At 50.2% G+C, this 12,918-nt stretch overlaps 1 protein-coding gene across 1 annotated transcript in view; it reads right to left on the bottom strand.

The window, feature by feature from the left end:
• Window positions 1-1,394: 1,394 nt before the first annotated feature.
• Window positions 1,395-12,918, bottom strand: part of LOC8024893 — a 30,349-nt gene continuing 18,825 nt past the window's right edge. The window contains exon 6 of the mRNA XM_040213611.2: window positions 1,395-1,747. Within this exon, the coding sequence (XP_040069545.1) occupies window positions 1,395-1,747 (353 nt within the window). The remainder of the gene's footprint in view (window positions 1,748-12,918) is intronic.

A 12,918-nucleotide genomic window follows, 5' to 3' on the forward strand; every position in this document is an offset into this window, starting at 1 on the left:
TCTCGAATAGAATTTGACGCTTCGTTTTGCAGTTCAACGTTGAACAGGAACAGGAAGCGTCAAGCTCTAAGACAAAAAGGCAAAAAGCCGACGACGACGGCACCGCGGTGGCTGGACTCCATCTCGCCGGTTGCGTGCGGTGCTAGTAAAAGCAAAGGCCCGACAAAATAGATCGGCGAGATGTTTGACTCGGACTACTAGCGGTCAGGTAAGCACACTTGCAGACAGCGCTGGACATCGAATTAAAACGACCTCTAGGTCAGCGCTAGGCCAGGACTCGTTTTCGAACAGTGGGGATCCAGCAGACGAAAGCCGACGCGGCTCTGGTTTAACCTGCATCCTGGTGTGGCCTCAGATACAGAAAGTCAAGCAATACGGCTATGTTATCCAAAAAGATGCTAGAGCTTTGTAATCTAAGAAAGGCTAGGCCTTGTTATCAATTAATTAAGGCTCTGGCAGCGTTATCTAAGACCCTATATCCTTGTTACCTAGGGAGACACCACCACGGCCTTCTATTCTTGAAAGGCACTGAAGACTGGTGCACACAATTGCATTTGGTTGCTACTGAGTGCGCCTCAACCGGTTCATATATATAAGCCTGTTGTGACAGATTATGACCAGCTTCAAAAGTGACTGAGGTGGTTGCAAGTTGGAACCATGTGCCCCTCAGTCCCTTTTTAAGCCGGCCGTAAGCAGAACCAGGAGGCTTAAAACCCTTTTGAGGCGTAGACAGCTTCAACCAAACGCATGTATGTAAACCAGCCTTTCGACGTTGTTATATATAAAGGCTACGGCCTTGTTTCCTAAAAGCGCTAAGGGGCTCCTGCGCTTGCGCTGAAGTTTTGAACTATGGCGCCTTCTTTTTTTGGTAGTATAAGCTCACCTATTGGGCATTGCACAACTTGCGGCGCCTTCGCTGGGCTTTTTTTAATTTTTGTGTAGTGCTGAAGAATGAGAAAACACCTTTGGACAACCGAAATCTGCTAGATTCAACGCCGCAAGATAATCGAAAGTTCCAGATTCATGCCACCACCGCTATAGGGTACGGGTCTCTATATCTGGGTGGCGAGTTGAGAACATCTGACGTCCCGACGTGTGCCCCCCCCTCCCCCCCGCCCCCCCCCCCCCCCCCCCCTCGTTTTTTTTTCTTTTTAACGCGTGATATGGCGTTTCTCGGTTCACGCTTTTGTTGTCTCAGCTTCGGCCTGTGCTTTGACGGAGTTATAAGTTTTTTCGTTTCTTTGTATATACCTTGTTGTCGCGTTCCACACCAGAGCAGGCACGTTTCTACATGTAGGACAGTTTGGGACGCTCAAGTTTGTACTACCCAAAACAAGTCCTTAACAAGTTTTTTTTTTTTTTTTGCAACGCCAACCGGGCACCGCAGGGGGCCCCTACGACCCTGTTATCTTTATCTTGAAGGTGGTGTGCCGTTCCGGCTGCTTGTGCTCGAAGCGCGTCTCACCGCCGCCGGTGTCCACCTCCGCGTGGATGGGCTCGCTGAGCGCGACTCCCGTCCGGTTGATGGTGCGGAAGGCGGCCACGGAGAAGCGGTACCTGCTCCAGCACAGCAGGCCATTCACGTACACGTGCCGCAGCGTGGGCTCCGGGTACACGCGGCTGCGACACAGCCGGAACCAGCAGTGGGAAACCACGAAGCCGTCTGCGGCGCCGTCTAGCTCCCAGCTCACGCGCACCGTGGACGTGCCCAGCGCTGACGCCGTCATTGAGCAGGGACGGTTCGGGGCTGGGCGATCAGATTCGGAGACATGAGTCAAGTATTGGCGACGTGAGCGATCGAAAGCGTCGCTGTGATCGGTCTTCCACGATAGGCCGAATACTGACTATGACATCAGTAAAGGATTTCCCATCGACGGAAATAAGAGGAATGAAAGAACTTCAATTTTGACGGTGTTGGCAGTGTTGGTTTGAGAGTGCTATGATTTCAAGCTTCCACCATGCTCTTTACAAACACCTTCAAACTTGCTGTTCACAAGGTAATGACGTCACGAAAAGTAAACATAAGAGGGCGCCACCAAAACATCTCGCCTAGAGTGCCTTCATACACACGCGCACTTTTGCTTGAGTGGTGACATCTCAGCCATTTTTCCGCCCAATCGTTTTTTTATGCATTTTGAAGTGCGTGCAATCCGGTGTCACTCAGCTCGAGCGCGTAGCTTTGGCTGATGCATAGACGCCATCTTACCGCCCAAGTCACGCACCGAGTGCGCGAGAGCGTCACGCGCTGGCACAGTCCGGACAACAATGGATGTCTTCACCCTGAGACAGACAGACATCTAGGCACCCTAATCTCGCCGCGAATACTCTTGTTGGGCCATTCATTATAAACGAATCGCAGATGACCGTACTCAGCCCCCTCCCCTTCTCCCTTTACCCCGAACATGCCGTCCAGCTGTTCCTGTTTTTACCAAATGAAGAAGAAGCAATTTTAGAATATATTTGAAAACAATAGTGACCGCTTCTCAAACATAAAGAAAGAGTCGATTAAAATACTATTACGGCACGGAGATACAAATTTACAACGAAGCTTTCATACGTCAATTATCTGTCCAGCCAATGAGAGATATAAACACCTTGTATGCACGGGGGGGGGGGGGGGGGGGGGGGGAGGGGGCTTAGCACCAATGCGCCCCCCCCCCCTTTTCTGCACATAAATTGCGTCTAGCAGCGTAAATATTGCTCCCAAAATGTTTCTTTTTCGTGGTACAATATTTTTAATACACGTGTCTCATCTAGGCCCTTTAGAAAAAAAAAGAAGAAACATTTCCCATTGCAGTGTCCCTTTAAAAACGCGTTCCCACCGGCGATGCGATCTAGTCGCGCGATAACCTTCATCGCAAAAGCGACCATCGCGGGCAAAAAGCGACGCGATTTGAGCAGTCGCTACTCGACCCTACTTTTTCACGATGCGATCTAGTCGCGGAGCGGATGAGCCAATCAACGGCGTTCGGAGCGAGAGTTTTCGAGAAACGACTCGCCAACGAAGGCGTTGGACTCGCTCATCGCGCACGCTAGCTGGTGTGACCATTTAATTTTTTTGCGATGCGATCTAGTCGCATCGCGCGACCGCTTACATCGCCGGTAGGAATGCGCCTTAAAAGCTGGTTCACACATCTGCGTTGGTTGCGTTCGCATTGAGGTGCCTCAATGTCCTTTTGTTTAGGGTGATGCCATGCCACCCTTTGTAGTACTCGAAGCCGATAGACAGCGCTCGCGGGCAAAATATACAAAGAAATCGACGAAAACAAAATGTCGTCATAGCAGAATCAGCGCCACAAACGCGTGCAGGGACACGCTCTTTCATGCGCTTCTGAACAAAAAAGAAAAATAAGCGTGTGTAACAAAATGGCCAGATGTCTCCACTCTAAGCAAAGCGCATATGAAGGCACCCTAGTTCCCATGCAACTGAAACGACCGTAACGACAAAGTGACTGGTACAAGTCTTCGCCGTTCACAAGATGGCAAGAAAGGCAAGGGGTAGCTTGGCGAAGGAATTCATGAGTTACGGTTGCTGTGGTGTTTCTATCGTTACTGTCGCTTCGGATGAATGCGAACGAAACCGTTGCAAATGTGTGAACCAGCCTTTAGGGGGAACGGAGTATTGGCGACGTCAGCAATCGAAAGCGTCGCTGTGGTCGGCCCACCGCAATTGGCCGAATGCTGACTATGACGTCAGCAAAGGAATTATCATCGACGCAAATGAGAGGAATGTAAAAACTTCAATTTTGACGGTGTTGGCAATGTTACTTTGAGAGCGCTATGATTTTCGGCTTCCACCATGCCCATTACAAACACCATCGAACTTGTTGTTCACCAAGTAATGACGTCACGAAAGGTAACCGAACGAGGGCGCCACCGAAACATCTCGCCGCTAATAGGGCCGCTCATTTCAGTGCTGCGCCGCCATTTGCTTCCATGGGCCGCTCGAGACACGGGCCTCGTGCACTGGCACCAGAGCCGGATTAAGGCATTTCGGGGCCGTGGGCTAAGGACGCTTCACGGGCCCTAATGATGATGATGATGGCAACGATGATGATGATAATGCGGTCTGGTTAAGGCAATGAACCTGGGAAATACTGCAGTTTTCTTTAGTTTTAATCAATAGAAAGTAGAGTCTATATTTTTCAGTGTCATCGACACATTCATTACAGCTCGCGTTTGATTATCGTCTAAGGGATAACTTGTTGAGTTTCGATTGTCAATAATGATCGCTCTGCCACGTAGGCATAGACCGAAGTGCAGAACAAAACCTTTTCCATAAGAAACATATTTTATTCAAACAATCACGCTCGAAATTGAATGAAACTGCAAAAAGGTACCGCAAATATACAAGTATTAACAATATTTACAATGCAGATTTTAGCTATACAATGCGCGTACATATCGCATATTATACACAATGCAATGATATCTGTGATTTGTCAGTTTCCCTACGTTGCAAAGGAACGCAAAGTGCCATCATGTTGGACCGTTTTACATGTCTCCGTGCAATAAAATGAAAGAGGGAATAAACAGCAGTGTTTTTCACGGGCGTCTTAAATACAACAATTTTTAACACAACTAGCAAAATTCTGAATGCGAACTAACTTTACATTCAAAACGGCATCTTGCGACTCTTCAAGCTTGAAAATTCAGATATCGTCTCGTCGAAAGATATCTGCCGCAATATATCCCTTTCGATAGACAAGATAGCTAGAGAATTCAACTTTTCCTCGCTGAGAGTGGAGCGAAGGCAATTCTTAATCAAACACAACTTCGAAAATGACCGTTCGCCCTCGCAATTTGATACAGGAATACACAGGTATATTCTAAGGGTGATGGAAACATTGGGGAAAATGCTTACAATGTCTCGTTCCTGCAGAAGTTGTAAAAGTCCTCCTGCACTTGTATCCTGTAAAACGCAACTCTTCAGATAGTGCGAGAACTGAACGACTTCAGTAGAAAAGGTCGACTCAAGATCCTCCTTGTAGGTTTCAGCGAGCCTATCAGCTTGCTCTCTTAGTTCGTCTTCGCTTCCAGTTTCCCTAAGAAGTTTTAACAACTGAAATTTTTCACAGAGATCGGTATACGCGGCTTTCCGAGTCCTCAGCGCTGAGCTCAGGTTATTGAGATTTACGTAAAACGTGTCTACCTCGAACCTTCTGCTACCATGTACCCTCGCATCCTCCTCCACTGCCGTGAGTTGCCTTGAGGTGTCTCGAGTGAGCTTGCCTTGGTGACACTGTTCTACGCTTAGTGCCATTGCCTTCTCATCGAAAGCTTCAAATTTAGGCCGGAGAGAACTCACAAACCCGTCAAGAGAGTTCAGCAGGTCAACAGCCGTTGATAGGTCTAAACCAGGTCTCTGAAGTGCGACACTGGTCTTGTCAAAATGCTCCAGGATGTCGTTCCAAAACGTTGCCATAAACGCCGTTTCGAGCTTAGACAGCTTCTTGAGAAGAGATCGCGCTTCAATGCGAGAGTCGCAGGTCTCTTCTTTGTCGCTTATCATAGTCTGCAGACAATTTTGAATACGTCTGAAGTTGTTTACAATTTTTTTGCACGAATCAGCGTGCCTTGACCACCTCGTGTGAGATAAACTTTTCAGGACAGGTGGCTTTCCTCCCTGTTCTAGACTGTTGATAAAACATCTCCAGCGCTTTGGGGAAACAGACAAAAATACGTACAACTTCTGAGTTAGGATAAAAAACTTCACTGCCTCCGTACAACAGTCAACACTCCGAGTTCCTACTAGGTTTAAAGAGTGACCCGAGCATGGAACATAAACAGCGAGTTCGTTTTTCTCTTTTATCTGGGCTTGGAGACCCTTATACTTCCCTGCCATGTTGCTGGCATTGTCCTACGACTGACCCCTGAAGTTACCAATTGAAATGCCGTTCGTATCAAGAAGGGATAGTACTGTGGCTGCCAGGTACTGCCCAGTGTGCGATTCAATTGGAACAAATCCAATGAACCTCTCGTGAACATTACCCAGCAAACAGTACCGAAGTACAACAGACAACTGGTCAACATGGGAAATGTCGGGAGTAGAATCCACAATCAGTGAGTAATATTTGGCACGTTGTACCTCCTCGACAACTCGTTTCCTTACGGTCTGCGCCATCAAATCAACAAACTCGTCACAAATAGACTTCGAGAGATATGACGGGTGACCTTTTCCCTTGTTGCCATAGCGAGCGATGTGATCGCTGAGAAAGGGGTCAAATTCCGCGATCACTTCAAGGATCCCTAAGAAATTCCCATTTCCAGGAGAACCGAACGCTTCTTCGCTGCCCCTAAATGCCAGGCCTCGCTCAGCCAGCAATCTAATAACCGCCAAGACGCGCTTCAGTACTTCTTTCCAGTAGGCGCGTTGGGTTACAAAGTGTTGGACTAACTCTTTGTCAATAGTTGCACGAGCAGTAGAGCGAGATAGCCACGCAACAACAGCATTTCGATGGTCAATACTGTTTCGTGGGCTCTTGCCTTTTCTTCAGCCTTTTTCCAATCACAAAATCCATCCGTCGCAAAAGGACTGTTTGATGCGGCAAACAGCTTGCATATGAAACAATACGCAGACCCGTTGGACTGAGAGTACAAGAGCCAGTGTCGCTCAAATACCTCCCCGTTAGCGGCCTTCCTCACAAAAAGTTGAGGGGACAGATATCGTTTCTGGCTCGTGTACTGTCTCTCTGAAGTGGGGTAATATTCCGATCGATTTTGAAAGCACTGCGGTCCTCTCTCAATACACGTGGTTCGAAATTTGTCAGGCACAGTATCAGGCCACTTAGCTGGATCGCTTTCAACGCTGATGGATCCTACCTCGAGAGGTTGCGGAGTGAAATCCACGCACTCGTCAGAATCGCTGGGCGGTGACGCAACTGTTCTTGCGACATCCTCACTTCCATGGACAGCAACCGGCTCCAGTACAGTTGCCCGCAGACAGTCTCCGACGCCTATGGAACACTGTTCAGCACGCTGTTGGAAGGGCTCCTGGACCTTGAGACAATTTCCCGTGTCTGTGGTGGCGGGTTTCTGGGTGGTCCGTGGTAGCAGAGGCTCACGCGTCACACGAAGGGGGCAGGGCAGAGGTGGAGGATCAGCTTCTTCACCAGTTTCTTTGGCATGATCGGTGGATTGCTGCACTTGGGAGTCAGCTTTTAGTTTTGGTGATCCCGATGGTAGAGGCTCATTCGAAGATGTCTTAGGGCAACTGGCTAAATATTTAGTCAGCTTTGGCAACCTTTTCTCACTTTTTTCCCTCTCGAACTTCGTTTTTCGTTTAGCAGCTCCACTCAGATACTTGCGACCTGACATTTGGGCTCCGACTTGGAAGGATTTGTCCCGCCGGAAAAACAAGGCCTCATCATATAGCGAATTTTCGTAACTTTGAACAAAACGCTAAAATATGGTTTGTGCAGACGAACGAAGTGATATGATTGGCTACCTTCTACTCTCACTCTCTGGTTCAACAAAATCGGCCAATCTGCAACTGAAACGTAAAGTCCAGTAACTATAAGACCGTCATTCATAGGCTGTTCGAAGAGTTCCCTTTCTTTCTTTTATTTCTGGGAATCCTGAAAATTACTACCATGTGCTGCTTTTTCTTGGGGGCTGATGGTATCTCTACAGGCTTGTCATAGGCAGGGCTTTCAAGCTCAATGTTACGGACAAAACTGTCGCTTCCCTAAAAAGTCGTGTATCGAAAAGGAATTACTCCGCGCCACCCGGACTCAGCTTCTCGCGAAGTGGAATCATGTGTGTATCCTTCGGCATAAACAATCGTGCACTCGTTTAGAGGGCCACCATTGTTCGTAAAACTAACGCTCCGAAATAGCCTCAAAATAAAAAGATTTACCATTCCCGTCTGGTTTAAACTAGAGAGCACTCCGGCAAGACCACTGCGGAGGCGGCATGCAGCTTTGTTGCCTTCCCCAGCAGCGTCAAAGGCCGCACTTTCAAAGTGTAAGCGCTGCTCAAAAACACGTGTGTTCGCGCACGAGACACGAGCCCGAGTAGGGTGAAGGGCACGGTGTAAGATACACTCTTTAGGTGAGGACACGGTGGGCTGAACGCGCGGCGCGAGGAATCAGATAGTGTTCGGTTGACGGGCATCCGAAAGGCTGCATTATTCCGCGGCCACCGTGCCCGCGGCTGACAGTGTCGCCGGCGGCCAAACGGCGAAACTGTGTGAGAGCGAAAAAAAATATCTCGTTGCCATGACACCCTGGTATACCATGGTCTTTCTGCACGAGCGAAAACCTCGCTGGAGCTCTGCGCGTGTGGAGCATGAGACGGCACGAGCCGTCTTTGCCGTGCCCATGGGTCGACGAGTCATCTGCCGGCGCCGCTTAAAACCATAGTGAGAGAGAAAAGAGAGAGTGTGAAAAGCGAACTTAGTCTGCACTGCGCGAGGAGCGCGCTGTCCTCACCTGAAGAGTATGATCTTACACCATGGTGAAGGGGGAGGTGTTTATGACATTTTCCTTCCTGATAAAAAAAGAAAAGAGGAGCGAAAACCCCAGATTGTAGAGCCCCTCGCGTGTTTTCTTCGTTTGCTCGAAGCCACTTTCAAAGGAAAGCGGACAAGCACCCTCAGGGGCCGGTCACCCACCCAAAGGGCCGGCTTTGTACAGGGACAGGGGCGTGCTACGCGAGGTGCGCGTTCCCTCTTCTCGAATGCTGCGGCAAAGCAACATCGCTTTCCAAAATACTTTTAAATGTCGGATTTTTTGTTTTTCTTTCTACGAGCTGCAGGGGGGCCCCCAGAGAGTCGGGGGCCCGGGGCTGCAGCCCCCTTAGCCCCTACCTTAATCCGGCCCTGAGTGGCACATTTGACGCTACAAGCAAGACAAACGCCAATACATCGAGCGGCTTAACACGGAGCTGGCGCCAAAGGTAACTTCACGAGCACGCTTGTGGGATTTCCCTTGCTGCTACCCGTCTCGGAGAATGACACAGCACACCGGTTCAACAACACGTAAACATTTAATGACCGCTATCGCCTGCGCCGCGATCCCAACAGCCCCCGCGCATCCGCTGCGACGGCCTTTTATCAGCGGCGGAGCGCCGCTCGCGTGGCCAGTTGCCCTTGGCCCCCTCGTGGCCAAGATGACCACTTATGATTGTCGGAGGGGCAGCCTGGGCCAACCGCTTGGAATCGCCAGGTTGCCCACACATCTCCCCCCTTCCAAAAACGAAAACAGAGGACGTCTTTGATGGTCTTCGGGGGGGCCTTCCTTCTTGGTCAGCAAGGGTCTTCTCAGATGAGCGAGCACGGGTCCGACGTCAGTACTTCCGGACAGTACCGATGCAGCCATGGGGGGTGGTCTGATGATGGGAGCTGCGTCGCCGCTGTCTGGCACGAGGAACTAGAAATTAAAAACAACATGAGGCCATGGCGCGGTAGGAAAAAGTAGCCGCGCACACGAAAGATGCCTGTCCCACTGTGCATGCGGGAGCGCGGACCATTTCTCTTCTCCCCCCCCCAAAACACCGAAGAGGGCATGAAGATAATACGCTTAGAACTCGTGCTACTCCCGGTCGTCTTCACCGCCGTCTCAAGTTGTACCGCGGTAGAGACGGTGTGGAATCTTCCGAGAGGTGGTCCGGATAGTCGTCATCTGGAACCTGCGACACATCTACCTCCTCGGGTTCATAGAAAGCTTTTAGGTCGGCGACATGAATAGACCCGCACACTTCACCAGATTCACAATGCACCAGCTCATAAGACAGGTTGGAGAGCTTGCTACTAACACGGTAGGGGCCATCCCACCTCTTTGCTAAAGAGGCCGTGAAGCCTCTAGCAGCATCACTCAGCGGATGAGTTCGCCTCAGTACCAGATCTCCTACCTTGAACTGCAGATTTCGCCTCCCCTTGTTGTACTGGTTTGCCTGCTGCAGTCTCGAGACGTCGAGGCTCTCTCGAGCTTCACGCAGGTTCTCCGTGAAACGCTTCCGGAGATCTTCTGCGAACTGCGTGGTTGTGCGCTGCGTGCTTGCAGGATCTGTGCAAAGGAGGCCGTTTCCCAGGGGAAACACGAGCTCTTTTCCAAAGTTAAGTTGGGCCGGAGTAAAACCCGTGGACCGGTTGATTGTTGTGCGGGTAGCGAATGCCATTTCTGCTAATTTCGCGTCCCAGTCTTTGTGTCGCTCTGTATGCGATACAAGCATCTGCTTCAGGTTACGGTTCACTCTTTCCGTGATATTCGCCTGTGGATGGTAGGGCGAAGTCCGTTTGTGCCGTATGCCTAGCGCCTTACACGCATCCACGAACACCTTGCTAACAAAATAAGAAGCGTTGTCTGTAATAAGTGTTGCGGCAAAGCCAAAGCGCGCGAACGTCTCGAGAAGACAGTCCCAGATTTTCTTAGAGTCTAGTTTGCGCAAAGGAAACATTTCGACCCATTTTGTGAAATGGTCGGTCACTACTAGCAAATACTGATTGCCGCGTGGACTACGGGGAAAGGGACCGACAACGTCGCAGGCAACACACTCCCAGGGGTACTTGCTTTTGACCGACTGCATTAAACCTGGTGGTTGGCCACCTCGGGGTTTTGCCTTCTGACAAACCGGGCAGCTACGAGCGTACCTCATCACATCCTGCCTCATACCTGGCCACGTTGCAATTTGGGACAACTTTTCGTACGTTTTGCTCCCACTGCTGTGGCCTGCCAAGGCGGGATCATGCATATATCTTATAAATGACTTACGCAGTTTACGTGGTATTACAGACCGGAATGGCGGGCCGCTGGACCCATCGTCCGCCTGGGGGATGTATCGCAGCAGGATGCCGTCGCTGCTGAGCAGGTATGAGTCCAAGTCTCTGGGATTCCCAGCGTCGGCTGAGTTTTCTTCTGCCAGCTGGTGCATCACCTTCTGACAAAGTCCATCGGACAGCTGGGCCGCTCGGAGCTCCTCTCTGCTCACCAGGGTTCCCCACCGCGACTCTGGTGTGATGGGCGCCGCATTGGCCAGTGCCACCAAGTCGGGATCCCAACAGCCCCCGCGCATCCGCTGCGACGGCCTTTTATCAGCGGCGGAGCGCCGCTCGCGTGGCCAGTTGCCCTTGGCCCCCTCGTGGCCAAGATGACCACTTATGATTGTCGGAGGGGCAGCCTGGGCCAACCGCTTGGAATCGCCAGGTTGCCCACACGCTTCAGTCGATTGCAGGCATGGGTGCATGAGGCCCCAGCTGAGGCGCCATGCTTTCTTTGATTTCTCAGGTGCAGACACGCGCTCCAGGAAAGTAGTATTTCCTTGTACATTCTAACGACGCATTCCCACTGGCGCTTCAACCGCATCCACAAAGCGGTTCTGAACTCGGTTGCTTGAAGATTCAAAACAAGGTAACGCGCATTTGATGGTGAAACCAGGCGGATCCCCCGCGCGGTTGCGATTCGGACGCCGGTGGGAATGCAGCGCTAAGACGAGTAGCAACATTCCTTACAAGTCAATGAGAAGAGGCGCTAGACCGATCTCACCAAGCACACGGTGCATGCGTGGCACCGCTATAACTTTGGACCACGGGAGGCATGCGGCATTCCGCGAGACAGCCCGTGCAGTCTCGCCCTGTGCACGCGCAGTGCTCCAGCAAGGGTGTTGTACGTGCAGAAATACTGAAGTTCCCTCGATGCATTGCGGCAGCACTGGTGTAGCCGAGCTGGCTCAAGAGATCACTACCGGACTGGATACGCGCTCGCTGTCTTAAGGCCTGTTCAGTGAGGCACAACGGCACTTATAGTTGCAATGGGACACTGCTACATAGTTGGCGGGAAGCGCCAATGGGCGGCCGGGAACTGGGCACATGCGCGGCCGTAAAAGGTGTCACTATTATACCCGAGGACAACTTTCTGTGGCTATGCTGCCATAGAGCTATGCAGTCAAAGGACCGCGTGCTTGGGAGCTGTTTGGTTATCTTGCTCAAACTTTGATCAATCTTTTTAAGGAGCTAAAACATCTATTTTTCGCTTTCTGTTTTTCGGGGCAGGTGCCGATAGCTTCAAAACGAGTTCTCTTCGGGCTTTCTTGGGAGCAGGCATCTGGCCAATCGAAGACCCATCGAACGCTGTGGGCACAGTTACAGGGACTAGCCTCTTTATGCGGCATCTCGGTACATAGTACCTCTGTTTAAATTGCCTGCTGCAAGCAACCGTAGATTATATTTATCGATGCCAACAAGGTGCTTGTTTGATATCTCCTTCTTTCACGCGGTGGTTAGCGATTCACCTTTTAGAACCTTGTTAAAATCAGTGTTGTACACGCTCCAACAAAACAGAACCGAAAGCATATTTCTGGTTCCTTATCGATATAAGAAAGAGTTCCCGTTACAAGTTCCAGTGGTTCGAAAGGAACGCGTCTAAGATTGGAACTTGTCGTTACATTAAGGTTACATTCTCGTATTTTGATTAAATAATGCGCAGGATAATGCAGGTATGGCGAGCAAGTGAAACTATTCATATCGAACTACATGTCGTGACGCCACAATCATAGTTGTTCCTGTTCTTTGTCTTCGACAATCTCTTAAACACGTCCCCAATCCTTGAAGTTGGACGTTGATCAAGTCAACAAGAAAAGACCCAAATGCCTAATAAATTCAGACAAAATTGCAGATATGTAAGAACAAGCCCTTCCTCCTGCTTCTTTTTACTGAAAACGTAACAATTTTTTGTTTCAGATACAGTGATGCAAGATGCAACAGCGGCGATCCTTCGTTTCTTCGAAAGAAAACCCGTTCCAGAAACGCCGTTCATTGGAACGCCGCTCCATGCAACGCTGGTGGAACGACACTCCAGAAGTCTTCACCGATGTCGCCTTGCAATTTGGGACACAACCATCGAGTCACGCGAGGCAGAACCCGTTGAGCATCAGGGTGGAACAGCGAAAATAGGTGTGTCGCAGCGCCACCAAGCAAAAAGA

Source organism: Ixodes scapularis, unplaced genomic scaffold, assembly GCF_016920785.2.
Source record: "Ixodes scapularis isolate PalLabHiFi unplaced genomic scaffold, ASM1692078v2 PGA_scaffold10__122_contigs__length_95168666, whole genome shotgun sequence".
Lineage (NCBI taxonomy): Eukaryota > Metazoa > Arthropoda > Arachnida > Ixodida > Ixodidae > Ixodes > Ixodes scapularis.